At 54.5% G+C, this 11,291-nt stretch overlaps 6 protein-coding genes across 6 annotated transcripts; 4 read left to right on the plus strand and 2 right to left on the minus strand.

Annotated features, from left to right (window-relative positions):
* Positions 1 to 4: 4 nt before the first annotated feature.
* On the minus strand, positions 5 to 1,355 carry BDY24DRAFT_418416 (uncharacterized protein; the record flags this gene model as incomplete). The annotated part of the gene is made up of 3 exons (XM_076643848.1): positions 5 to 25; positions 427 to 938; positions 1,031 to 1,355. The coding sequence occupies 3 exons, from the start codon at positions 1,353 to 1,355 to the stop codon at positions 5 to 7; spliced, it is 858 nt and encodes a 285-aa protein (XP_076493061.1).
* A 73-nt stretch (positions 1,356 to 1,428) lies between these two features.
* Positions 1,429 to 2,760, plus strand: BDY24DRAFT_401400 (F-box protein). The gene is made up of 3 exons (XM_076642090.1): positions 1,429 to 1,553; positions 1,659 to 1,871; positions 1,961 to 2,760. The coding sequence occupies exons 1-3, from the start codon at positions 1,542 to 1,544 to the stop codon at positions 2,732 to 2,734; spliced, it is 999 nt and encodes a 332-aa protein (XP_076493062.1). The 5' UTR covers positions 1,429 to 1,541; the 3' UTR covers positions 2,735 to 2,760.
* An 85-nt stretch (positions 2,761 to 2,845) lies between these two features.
* BDY24DRAFT_401403 (uncharacterized protein) lies at positions 2,846 to 4,022 on the minus strand. The gene has a single exon (XM_076642091.1). The coding sequence runs from the start codon at positions 3,938 to 3,940 to the stop codon at positions 3,239 to 3,241; it is 702 nt and encodes a 233-aa protein (XP_076493063.1). The 5' UTR covers positions 3,941 to 4,022; the 3' UTR covers positions 2,846 to 3,238.
* A 51-nt stretch (positions 4,023 to 4,073) lies between these two features.
* BDY24DRAFT_401404 (WD40-repeat-containing domain protein) lies at positions 4,074 to 6,484 on the plus strand. Its single transcript, XM_076642092.1, has 5 exons — positions 4,074 to 4,319; positions 4,503 to 4,653; positions 4,830 to 5,053; positions 5,163 to 5,616; positions 5,693 to 6,484. Exons 1-5 carry the CDS (start codon positions 4,169 to 4,171, stop codon positions 6,360 to 6,362), a joined length of 1,650 nt encoding a protein of 549 aa, XP_076493064.1. The 5' UTR covers positions 4,074 to 4,168; the 3' UTR covers positions 6,363 to 6,484.
* On the plus strand, positions 6,485 to 8,908 carry BDY24DRAFT_401407 (amidohydrolase family protein). Its single transcript, XM_076642093.1, has 9 exons — positions 6,485 to 7,024; positions 7,128 to 7,163; positions 7,281 to 7,626; positions 7,719 to 7,729; positions 7,853 to 8,113; positions 8,196 to 8,218; positions 8,292 to 8,435; positions 8,529 to 8,545; positions 8,634 to 8,908. Exons 1-9 carry the CDS (start codon positions 6,784 to 6,786, stop codon positions 8,785 to 8,787), a joined length of 1,233 nt encoding a protein of 410 aa, XP_076493065.1. The 5' UTR covers positions 6,485 to 6,783; the 3' UTR covers positions 8,788 to 8,908.
* Positions 8,909 to 9,064: 156 nt separating this feature from the next.
* Positions 9,065 to 11,282, plus strand: BDY24DRAFT_401411 (isopenicillin N synthase family dioxygenase). The gene is made up of 11 exons (XM_076642094.1): positions 9,065 to 9,404; positions 9,557 to 9,610; positions 9,690 to 9,744; positions 9,847 to 9,912; positions 10,003 to 10,124; positions 10,204 to 10,323; positions 10,403 to 10,499; positions 10,578 to 10,709; positions 10,775 to 10,917; positions 11,012 to 11,096; positions 11,185 to 11,282. Exons 1-11 carry the CDS (start codon positions 9,156 to 9,158, stop codon positions 11,217 to 11,219), a joined length of 1,158 nt encoding a protein of 385 aa, XP_076493066.1. The 5' UTR covers positions 9,065 to 9,155; the 3' UTR covers positions 11,220 to 11,282.
* Positions 11,283 to 11,291: the final 9 nt, after the last annotated feature.

Genomic DNA, 11,291 nt, shown 5'->3' on the forward strand with positions numbered 1-11,291 from the left:
GGGTCTAGTTCGCAGATTCGGGGTGCTGGGGGAAGGATGAGGGTGTGAGAAAGGGTGTCAAGATCGCGTCGTCGTTCAGCTCAGTTTGAGGTTTCGTTTCGTTTTGCTCGTCCACTTTGTGTTTGCTTTGGGCTTTGGTCGGCGTGTATGTAAATCTTATGATATTTCTCAGCACTCCGGAAATGTCCTCGAAAGTCTACAGAAGAATGAGAAGGAAAATGCGAGTCGAGCAAAGCCCAAAGCGGCGTCGCGTCTTGCCATCATTCGGAACTCCATTCGACGAGTACCGAAGCAAAGAGAGCGAGTGATCATTGCATACGAAAGCTACTACTCCAAGCCTCCGAAGGCCCTCTCCTGCCCGTCCTCCGAAACAGAAACGAACAGCGGAAGAAGCCTCCTTTCCAACGAGCTCAATCCTCTGGCAACCCTCTTCTTGACCTCCACCCTAAACTTATGCTCGATATCGCTCGTAAACTCCCCTACGAGCCTAAACTCGATCCTCTCGATCTCCTCCAGGAACCTCCCGTCTTTCTTCGACACCGGATCGAGGAACAGTCCAACCACCTCCTCGACCCTCGCGTTCGGTGAGCCACAAGGGACCTCAACGACGAGGACCTTGAAGGACAAGTTCGAAAAGGAGAGCCTCTTACCTCCATAGACGTGGTCGTACCAGATCCAGCCGCGGAAGATGATTCTTTCGAGGTTCTCCCAAGGCTGAGGATCGAGTCCGAGGAGGTCGTTCATGGGGTCGCCGTGTGCGTCGAGAGGAAACGAGTCTCCCCAAGTGACTCTCGACCGAGCGTAGAAGACGATGAGTTCGGTGATAGGGAGTTGTGAAAGAATAGCCTTGAGAGGAAGACAATGATGGTTTCGGAGTTGGGTGAGGTTGAAGAAGAGGGTTGAGCAGAGAGGGAGGTCGAGCGGGTTGACCTCAAAGTCTGCGTCGAGCAGACAGCAGAAAGAGGGTGAGGTCAGACGAGGACGTTGAAAAGGGTATAGAGTCTAGAATCCGACTGACCTTTCCACTGACCGAACTCAAAGGCATCTCCTCCTCCCAACCTCAGCTCTCGAACGAACGACCCAGCGCTGACCCCTCCCCAACTTCTCGTTCCCTTCACAAAGAGCCCTCCAGCACCAAACAACCTCTTCCAATGGAAGGTGACCGTCGACCTCCTTCTCATCCCAGTGAGATCCACGATCCTGTAGAGAAGGGGGAGTCCCAGCCCGTGGAGGAGGGAGCAAGCTCGAAGGACGGAAGCTCGGGTCGGAGAGCGAGGAGTGTCGAGAAGGAGGTGCTTGAGGATCTCGATGAGAACGTCCGAAGGTAGAGATATGAATGTTTGATGGGATTCCATGTTATGGAGGCTGTGAAGAGGAGAGACTGGAAAGAAGGAGGCAAGCAAGAGAAGATGGACGTCGAAAGCAAAACTCGCGATTTCGTCGAGCTCACCTTCTTGACCGCAAACGGCTTCCTCTTCTTTTCCCCATTTCTCTCTCAACAAACTCCTCTGATACCCTCTATACCTTCTCAAGATCAAGGCATGTTTAACAACGTGAGTCCAACTCTTTTTGCCTTCGAACGAACCTCCTCTGAGCGAGAGCCGTCGAGCTCACCCTGCTCCTTCTCCTCCTCCCTCCCTCCTTCCCTCTTTTTCAAGGTCCCTTCCACTCGCATCCTTCGCTCCTCCCATGGCAAACGAATCCAAGCCATCCCCTGGGAAACTCTCCTCCACATCTTCTCCTACTGCGATCAACCTACCCTCGCCTCTATCTCGCTCGTCTCGTTTGGATGCTGGGAACTCGCGGGACCTCTCCTTTACGAGGAAGTCGAGATCAACGACCTGGATGGACTCGCCTCCCTCTTCTTCATCGTAAGCCCAGATCGCTTTTCGAGAGCGAGCGCTTAGTTAGCTCGAAGAAGGCCTAAAAGTTGACCTTCCTTCCTGCTCTCAACTTCCAGGACGCTCTCCCTTCCTCCCCTCGTCTTCAACAAGCGACGTCCCTCCTCTCTCGAATCCGAACCCTTACCCTCGATATTTCTTACTGGGAACAAGACGACGAACCTTTCTTCCTCGACCCCGACTTCTGGCAGGAGCAGGACGACGACAGTGGTCCTTTCGACTCGTCCCACTTCCATCCCTTTCGTTTGCTCGCCTACACCCAATCCCTACCCCTTCAGCACCTCATACTCCCAGACTGGCTCCACCCCACCGAGAGACTCCAAGACTTCCTCCCCTCCGCTGTGTTCCCCTACCTCAACCCTCGTCTACTCACCCATCGCACTGGCTCTCAATCAGGTGCCAGGTTCGCCCACGTCGGCTGCATGTTCTCCCCCTTCTTTCTTCGTCAGTGGACGAACCTGCAGAGGATCGTCACTCAAGGGGAGGATCCCGTATGTATGTTCAGCGATGAGAATGACGAAGAGAGGGAGAGCCTTCTCGTCTCGATCTGGGCGAGGATCCCGTCGAAGACGAGGCGAGAAATCGTCTACGTCTTCGACTTCACAACCTCGCCCCTCGCCTTTGTCGAAAGGTTGAACGGCTTCGGAAATCGTCCTCGTAGGAGCCTAGGGGGTATCATGGATCACATACGAGAGCTTCAGGAGGTTGCAGGGCTGGTGGATTTGACGATGGTGGTGAAGGTACGAGGCGGGGACGATGAGAAGGCTGCAACGGAAGAGGTCGCGAAGCTGGAGAGTTGGTTGAAGCGGTTGGTCAGGATGGAAGTAGTTTGAGAGCTTATGGGATGCGACGTGCTGTTGTTTTCTTTGGTGGCGAGCGGGAAAGAGGCTTGACAGGGCTGCTCAACGACGCGTCGCGTCGACGCTTGATGATCTTTCTCCCTCTCAACGGATTTGAGTTGATGAGCTTAGTATTCCGACTAAAACTAGCACTCTACCATCTCCATTAACTTCCTCTCCTTCCCATCCTCTCCTACAAACACAATCAACGAAGCAATCTTCTTCTTAAACGAGTTCAGCCCAACCTTCATTTTCCTCTCGATTTCCTGCCTCCAAACCACTTCCAACCTGCCGCCAGATCCTCCCGATAGTTCAATCTCAATACGCTTCACATCCCCTATCCATCGATCGTCCTCCCGTGGTCTCGTCGTCAACAAGAGCGTCAGAGGCTTCAGCAAGACGGCATCGTCTGACGAGGGCGAAGCAAAGAGCTGAAGGACGAAGACGTCGAAGGACCAGCTCTCGAAAGGGAGGTCTCCGCCGTGCTCCCAGTCCCAATTAGTCTCCAGCATCAGAAAAAAGACAGCTGGGTCGACGGTGATCCTCCGAAGATCCCTCCATGCTGCTGGCTGCTCGAAGAGACCGAGGAGACCAGGCGGGAAGGGGGAGAAGTCGGGCATCGAACTGTCTTCGCAGTCCATCCATCTGTAACGGAGGGAGAGGTCGACGATTGGGAGTTGGGAGATGAGGTTTGGGAGATGAGGATAGAGGTAGGCGGTGACCGTTTGTGCGTCGACATGAAGGGAGGAGCAGTTCGGGAGGCGGAGGGGTGGGACGGACAGGGGACGCGCGCTGTCGTTGTCTGAGAACGATAGAGAAGAGGGAGACGAGCTTCTGAGTTTCTTCGCCCCATATCCATTCAGCAAACTGACCGTTGAAGATTCCGTCGACTGTATTCCTCGCTCCTCCCAGCTTCAACTCTCTCACGAACTCTCCGAGCTTCTCCCTCCTCCCTCCCTTCGCGAACAGCCCTTCCTCCCCGAAGAGAAGCTTCCAGTGCTTCACCACCGTGAGCTCGTCCTTGAACCCTGTGAGATCAACGACCCTGTAAAGGAGAGGGAGTGCTAGCTCGTTGAGAGTGGAGCAGGTGCAAAGGAGGGAAGCTCGAAGCGGAGCTGGGGGAGTGTCGAGGAGGAAGTGACCCAAGATCTCGAGGAGGACGTCCTCTGGGAGAGCGAGAAGAGTTGGAGGAGGTTGCATGGTCGTAAGAGAGTAGCGAGAGGTGCAGACGAGGTTCTGACGACGAAAAGAAGAGAAATTGAGGAAAGAGAGGGAGTGGAGGGTGGAGACAACTCGTTGAAGCTCAACTTGAATCGAGCTTCCTCCTCCCTCCCTCACCCACCACCCAGCTCAACACTTTTCTTTTCTCGTAAACCCTCTTCTCGTTCTCCTACACTATCTGGATACCCCCCTTACTCGCCTGAGCATATGCATCTCGCTCGTCATTCAGTCTCGTCTGTCCCTGTCCCTTCGTTCAACTCGATCCTCATCAATCACGACGGAGATCACTTCGCGGTCGCTACAGATCAGGGTTTCGAGGTTTGGAAGCTATATCCGTTAGCCAACGTGGCCAGACGAGGTGAGTTTCAGCTCTCTCAGGTTGAAAGGGGGCTCTGGGAGGTGGCAGGAGAGAGAGAAGAGGCGAGAGGGAAGGCGAACCGGGCGAGGTCACCTCCACGCCTCCTTCCTTCGTTTCCTTCAGCTCGCTACAGATCAATAACTGACTCGATCTCCTCTTCTTTGGCGTTTTTGATTGATCTAGCTCTTCCTGGATCTATATCGCATGCCTCGCTTCTCCATCGGACGTCGCTCGTCTTCCTTCTCGGAGGAGGGTCGAACCCCCTGTATCCTCCAAACAAGCTGGTCGTTTGGGACGATAGAAAGGGAAAAGCAGTACTGGAACTCGAGTTTAGGTAAGTATCATCATCTTCTTGTATATATGCAGATCGTCTCTTTGGCGTTCGAGTTGTATAGAGACCGTTGGGAAGCGGGCGAGGAGGAGGGAGGAGGAGAGGGCGAGCTCGGCCTTGTTGCCTTCCTGACGGAGCTGACCTCTCTTCTCTCTCGTTGGCTCTTTGTCGGTCTGTAGGGAGAAGATTCTGGGCCTCTCATCTCGGAGAGGCTCTCTCGCCCTCGCTTTTCGTCGGAGAGTCGTCTTGTTCTCCATAGACGGCTGGGAGCAAGCTCTCGCTTCGGGGAAACCGCTCGATCCGAAGGGGAAGGGACGAGCTCGAGAGCAAGATATCAGACGTTCGGGATCCGGAGGCGGGATGACTTGGGTTGGAGAATGGGAGACATGTGAGAATTCTAGAGGTCAGTCTCATCGCTCGATTTGCTGCTTCCGTTTCCGGTTTAGAGGAGGGAGCTGACCTCGAGCTCGTCATTCTTCGTCCGTCGCGCCTTCCCTCTCCCTCATTCCTAGGTCTCGTCTCGCTCTCGACTTCCCCAGGATCGACCCTCCTCGCTATCCCAGGTCGGCAAGCTGGCCACGTTCATCTTCTCCACCTTCACCCATGTCCCTCAGCTCTTCCTTCCTCCTCGGCTCCTCTTCAATCGCCTCCTCAGCCCACCTCCCCTCCACCACCTCCTCCCAAATCGACTATCATCATCACCCACACCACCGCTCTTTCCTCCCTATCTTGCCCACCATCTGGGATCGTACTATCTACCTCTTCGGAGCGAGGAACCCTCATTCGGATCTGGGACGGTCGGACTGGAGCTCTCGTGCGAGAGCTGAGAAGAGGGTCAGACAAGGCAATCATCTGGGGAGTTGGCTGGCGGAGAGATGGCAGGAGATTGGGTGTTTGGAGTGACAAGGGGACGGTGCATGTGTTCAGTTTAGAAGGAGCCGGGTCGGAAGGAGAAGGTGTAGACAAGTGAGTCTCTCGGTTCGTTTTGACGAAACGAAGAAGCTGGAACTGACGACCTCTCTTCGGTTTGGCTTTCTCGTAGAAATCGTCCTTCAGCTCTCTCCCTCATCTCACCCTACCTCCCCGTCTCCCTCCCTCGATACTTCTCTTCCGAATGGTCGCACGCTCAATATCGCCTTCCCTCTCGAAACCCTCACGCCGAAACTCTCTCCCTCGGAAGTCACGACGCGTCGTCCGACGGAGGAGAGGAGAAGTGCGTCGTCGGATGGATCGAAGTCGCTAGCGGGAAGGAGAACGTCTCTCCTCCTCATCTTCCTCGGTCCTCGTCTTCGTCCTCGTCTTCCCCGAGGAGGTCCTCGGTAGGCAAGGTCGTCGAAGAGGACCGTCGGAAACGAGTCGTCTCTCACGAATTCGGATCCAAGGGAGTCCGAACTCTTACTCCTACGCCGAGCTCTTCCTCTCCCTCTCGAGGCGCATCGACCACAACACCTTCCTCCACATCCGCGTCGGCCGTAGAGCATCAACTCGTCGCTCTCACGTACTCTGGAGGATGGTACCGGCTCGCTCTTCCTTCTTCGTCCTCGACGCCTCTCCCTCCTTCCTCCTCGTCGTCTCATTCGCGTCGGGAAAGTTCAGAACTCGGAGGAGACGGAGACGACGAGGATGCGAAGCCAGGGGTGCAGTGTCGGTTGGTGGAGTTCAGGCGGTTTGGGCAGGAGTCTGCGTTTGGAGCTGGGTTTGGGAGCTCATGAGGACGCGTTCTCGATCCGTGTTTTTTTTTTTTCCGTTCTTTTTGCCCTTCATTTCTCGTTCGGGTACCTTCATCTTTGCATTCTTTACGACCCTCTACAGTTCTCTTTGCTATCTCACGACCTTGATGACTCTTTTTTTCACGTTTGGTTCTTCGGAAATCGGGTGAGTTGAGCTTTCCGAAAAGCGAGCTCTCGTCCTCCTCCTTCCCTCGTTTGATCTACACTTTCACCTTTCTCCTCTTCAACCCTCATCCACCTTCCTTTCTCTCTTCTCCTCCTTCTCACCTCTCCTCTCCCTGGAAGATACAAGAGCTCCGTCAAGCTCAAACTCCCTTCCTCTTTCTACCCTCCCTTCCTCTCGCTCAGCCCCGCTTCAATCTCCCCTCCCTCCCCCTCCAACCGTCACCCTCTCCACTCCACCATGTCCCTCCGACCTCTTCTCGTAGACGTTCACTCCCATGTCTACCTCCCTGGATACGCCAAAATCCTCCGAAACCGAACCAGCGCTCCTCGGATTCTTACTCGCACTGGTCCAGATGGCAAACCGGACGACCGACTCTTGATTCTCGACAACGAGAGTGCGGCTGTTGGAGGACGACCGGTTGGACCTCAGTATTGGGATAGGAGCGAGAAGCTCGGGTTCATGAACACCCATGGGATCGGTGAGTCGAAAGAGGGAGGAGGGAAGGAGATCAAGATGAGCTCGAGCTGACCTTTTCCTCTCTCTCTTGTTTCTTCCTCGTTCTTGCTTCTGATGTTATCTAGACGTTTCTCTCGTCTCTACTGCCAACCCTTGGCTCGGTAAGCTCTCTTCTACACCTTCTTCACGCCTTGCCGGCAACTCAACCGCCCTCAGGCTTTCCCTTCTCCAACTCTCGAAGCTCACACGCCTCTCTCCTCCGTCCTCGCTTCCTCCAGACTTCCTCACCCCCTCCGAAGCCCTCAAAGCAGCCTCCGAGCTCAACTCCGATCTTCAAGACTACTGCGCTCATCCTATCAACACTCCTCTCCCTACGGATACCAACGCTCTCCGACCCACCTCCTTCAAACCTCTCACCGACAACCGACTCTTCGGTCTTGGTCTCCTCCCCTTGGTCCCTGGAGTGGCTGTCAAGAGCGTTCTCGAGACGATCAAGGAGCTCGGTGCGATGGATAAGATGAAGGGTGTGATCATGGGGAGTCGAGGGATGGGAAGTGGGTTGGACGATCCTGAGATGGAGGAGGTTTGGGGGGCGTTGGCTCGGGAGGGCTTGGTTACGTTTTTGTGAGTTAGGCGGGACGCGTTTTTTCCTTTCTTGAAGAGCTTTGGTGAGAGGTAGAGATCCTGGAACTGATCCTCGTGTTCCTTTTTTCCAGGCATCCCCACTGTTCGTCTCTTCTTCCTCTCTCGTCCTTCGCGTCGTTCTTTCCTTCTCGTTCACGCACGTCTCGCTGACTTCCTTTCTCCCTCCATCTCTCTCCCCTCCCTCCTCTCCTTTCATCTCCTCCAGACGGAATTGGAAACGAAGAGATGAACTATGGAAGCAACGTCGAGAACGGACACGTCCTGCAACTCGCCACTGGATTCCCCTTCGAAACCACCCTCGCCATCACTCGTCTCATCCTCTCTGGAGCCTTCGACCGCCACCCCGATCTCAAGATTCTTCTCGCTCACTCGGGAGGAGCTCTCGGTCAGCTCAGCTCGAGGTTGGCGTCGTGTGTTGAGCACGATCCGATCGTACAAAACAGGCTGAAGCACGACCCTCGCTACTGTGAGTACAGCTTCTCGTCTTTGGCACTTAAACGAAGTAGAGAGATGTCGACTTACCTATCGCTCTTTCACCGTCTTTACAGACCTTTCCAAGCTTTGGTTCGACGTGAGTCTCGTCCTTTCGTTTTCTCGTCGTTCTTGATCTCGTGCTGACCTCATCCGCTTCCTTTTCTCTCAAGGCCGTCGCCTACGGATCCGAAGAGCTCGAGTTTGTTGGAAAGGTCGCTGGTCGAAGTGCCGAATACGAGGGAAAGTCTGGACGAGGAGTCGTTGCTCAGAGGAAGACTGGAGCTACGAAGGAGGGAATCGAGAGGATGATGTTTGTGAGTCGCCGTCCTCGTCCCCTTCTTCCCCCCAACCTCGTCCTATGTATGCTGAAATCCTTCATATCTTCTTCGTGATGCTTTCTTTCGCAGGGAACCGATCATCCTTTGTTAGTCCTCGGTCTCTTCTTTTCCGTCGCGACGAGCTCCGAACTGACGCGTCTCCTCCTCTTTCCTCCCGTTCTTTTCTTCCTACAGCTTCCCCCCTCTCTCCGAAGAGGTCAAGGATCTTCCTTGGGAGTCCGTCGTCCAAAACCTCGAGGCCATCGAGGGTGCTGAGGGCTGGGACGAGAAGGACAAGGCTGGAGTCAAGGGAGGAAACGCCGTTCGTTTGTTCGGGTTGGATGTGTAGATCCGGTTCTCCTTAAGGAAATATAGATATCGTGTTTTGGGCGTTATGGATTTATCTGAACAGTCTGTTTTGCTGAGAGACCTATGAGTGGGAGGTGAGACGCGACGCCGCCGACCTGAGCTTTGCGTCGGAGCGACGAGCGAGAAGAAAACACCTCCTCCGACGCCGGTTTTCGTGTCCCCTTGGAACAGAGGTCCAGAACCTTCCCGATCGTTCTCGAAATCAGACAACAAAGAGAAAAAAACGGCGGAGGTGGACGAAGGACCAAAGGCGACTCCTTCGGGTCAGTTTCGTCCGTGCTCTTCAAGTCCAAGTTGACCTCCAACCAACTCCTTCCCTCCCCTCCATCTCTCTTTGATATCAACGCAATGTCGAACCGTCTTCTCTCCCGCTCTCTTCTCTCTCTTTCTTCCAAACGGTCCTCCTCCTCCTCGAAGGTCGGCGGCGTCCTCTTCCTCAACTCGTCGAAACGGTCCTTCTCCATCACCTCGACCTCGTTGGGCGAGTTCACCATCCCCGTTGTAGATTTCGGACGATTCTTGAACAGCAAGACTCAGGCGGAAAAGGAGGATGCTGCTAAGCAGGTGGTTGATGCTCTGGTGGAGAGGGGGTTCATGGTGAGTTCGAGGAGACCGCGTGGGTATGATTGAGAGGGAGGGAGGGCGGAGAAGGGAAGGAACGATACGACGACAAGGCGAGCGAGACGATACCTTGTTGGGAAAGCCGTAGGACAGAGAGCTGATTGCACCTCTGATGACGTCTTGTGCAGTACCTCAGCAACCACGGGATTCCTGAGGAGGAGATCCAGGCGACTTTCAAGGAGGTGAGCTCGGAATCCCTTCCTCCCCTCCTCCTTCCCCTTTGTAGATAAGCTCACACCCGCCCTGGTTCTTCTCACACAGTCTGCAAAGTTCTTTGAGCTTCCTCTTGAGGTTAAGGATCCTCTGGCCTGGAAGGGTGAGTCTGTTGGTCTCTTCAAGGGCTCGGAGAGTCGTGAAGGAAAGTCGAAGCTGACCTCGACGTCTCTTTCCTTCTCCCTTTTCGCTCGTTGGCTGATAGATCCTCGAGCCAACCGAGGATGGGTCGCTCATGGTCGTGAACGTGTCACTCAGTCAGCTGATCCTGGTGAGTGCAGATCTTACCCTACACTCATACCATCTCAACGCGTGAGCTCGAAACTGACTGAGCTCGGTTCGATTCCTCCGTTCGTTCCAGAGGAGATCCTCAAGATGCGAGCTCAGGCCCCAGATTACAAGGAGTCTATGGAGGTGGGGAGGGAGATGGATCCTGGAGGAGTTGCTCCCAAGTGGAAGAACGAGTGGCCTCCTGCTGGAGTTGTGAGTCTGCCCTTACGGGCTGAAGAATAAAAAGGGCTCACGCGCGTCTTCTTTCTCTTTTGCTTCGTGGGAACCTCAGCTTGACACCTACAAGCCTCAGATCCTGAAGTTCTTCGACCTTAACCACAAGCTTCAGCTGGAGGTCATGCGATCCATCGCTCTCGGATTGAAGCTCGAGGAGAGCTATTTCGACGACAAGGTCAGTCCGCCGCCGTCTTCCCTTTCTTCGACGTCGCTCTCTCGCTGACCACCTTCGTTTCTCGCTCTTTTCGACACAGTGTGATGAGAAGTTCCACAACCTCCGACTTCTCGCTTACCCTTCGATACCCGCGAAGCTTATCGAAGGAGGAGGAACGCGAGCTGGTGCCCACTCTGGTGAGTCGTGAATCAGACGCGTCTGAACCTCTCGTTCCCGAGATCTCTCTACTGACTTTCCTATGCTTGGATTTTCAGATTATGGTACTGTTACCCTCCTGCATCAAGACTCCGTCGGAGGATTGCAGGTTCAGGATCCCGACACGAAGATCTATCATGGAGCCACGCCGATCCCCGGAACGATTGTTGTCAACGTAGGAGACCTTCTCTGTAAGTTCACTCTCTCCCTTCGTACCTAGCTTCCAGGCCTGACCATCTCTCTTCATTCACTACAGCTCGCTGGAGCAACAACGTCCTCCGCTCGACTCTTCACAGAGTCGTCGCACCTCCTCTTCGAGAGATGGAGAAGGCTGATGGATCTGGAGAGACCGAGATGGCTACTCCTTCTCGTCAAAGCATTGCCTTCTTCTCGAATCCTGTGAGTCACAGCTCGTCTCCCTCGTCGTTGGCAGCCGTCTCGCTTCAAGAAACTGATCTCTCGTCGCTCGCTTCGTCTCATCGCCTCGTCGCAGAACGCTGGAACCGTCATCAGCTGCCTCCCGACCTGTATCCCCGAGGGAGGAGAGCCTAAATACCCACCTGTGACTACCGAAGAGTGTGAGTCTTCCTCATCTCGCTTGCATCTTGAAGAGGAAAACAGAGCAAAGAAGGACTGACGATCTCTTCGCGTCTCTTCCTCTTGCAGACATCGTCGGCCGTCTCTCTGCTACCTACGCGTAGATTTATCACTCTCGGACGTGCATCTGCTTCTCGCAATCGTTGTATTAGATCTATCACCGTCTCTATTTTTGC

The sequence above is a fragment of the Mrakia frigida genome (genome assembly GCF_051309035.1).
Source record: "Mrakia frigida strain ATCC 22029 unplaced genomic scaffold BDY24scaffold_38, whole genome shotgun sequence".
In the NCBI taxonomy this organism is placed as follows: Eukaryota; Fungi; Basidiomycota; class Tremellomycetes; order Cystofilobasidiales; family Mrakiaceae; genus Mrakia; species Mrakia frigida.

Coding starts and splice junctions, on each gene's coding strand:
- BDY24DRAFT_401403 (XM_076642091.1), bottom strand. CDS start 3,940: ATGCAACCTCCTCCAACTCTTCTCGCTCTCCCAGAGGACGTCCTCCTC.
- BDY24DRAFT_401411 (XM_076642094.1), top strand. CDS start 9,156: ATGTCGAACCGTCTTCTCTCCCGCTCTCTTCTCTCTCTTTCTTCCAAA. Junction 9,745..9,846: donor GGATCCTCTGGCCTGGAAGG/GTGAGTCTGTTG, acceptor GTTGGCTGATAG/ATCCTCGAGCCAACCGAGGA. Junction 11,097..11,184: donor ACCTGTGACTACCGAAGAGT/GTGAGTCTTCCT, acceptor TTCCTCTTGCAG/ACATCGTCGGCCGTCTCTCT.
- BDY24DRAFT_401407 (XM_076642093.1), top strand. CDS start 6,784: ATGTCCCTCCGACCTCTTCTCGTAGACGTTCACTCCCATGTCTACCTC. Junction 7,164..7,280: donor TACTGCCAACCCTTGGCTCG/GTAAGCTCTCTT, acceptor CGCTTCCTCCAG/ACTTCCTCACCCCCTCCGAA. Junction 8,219..8,291: donor TTTCCAAGCTTTGGTTCGAC/GTGAGTCTCGTC, acceptor TTTTCTCTCAAG/GCCGTCGCCTACGGATCCGA.
- BDY24DRAFT_401404 (XM_076642092.1), top strand. CDS start 4,169: ATGCATCTCGCTCGTCATTCAGTCTCGTCTGTCCCTGTCCCTTCGTTC. Junction 4,654..4,829: donor GTACTGGAACTCGAGTTTAG/GTAAGTATCATC, acceptor GTCGGTCTGTAG/GGAGAAGATTCTGGGCCTCT. Junction 5,617..5,692: donor GAAGGAGAAGGTGTAGACAA/GTGAGTCTCTCG, acceptor GCTTTCTCGTAG/AAATCGTCCTTCAGCTCTCT.
- BDY24DRAFT_401400 (XM_076642090.1), top strand. Junction 1,872..1,960: donor TCGCCTCCCTCTTCTTCATC/GTAAGCCCAGAT, acceptor CTCAACTTCCAG/GACGCTCTCCCTTCCTCCCC.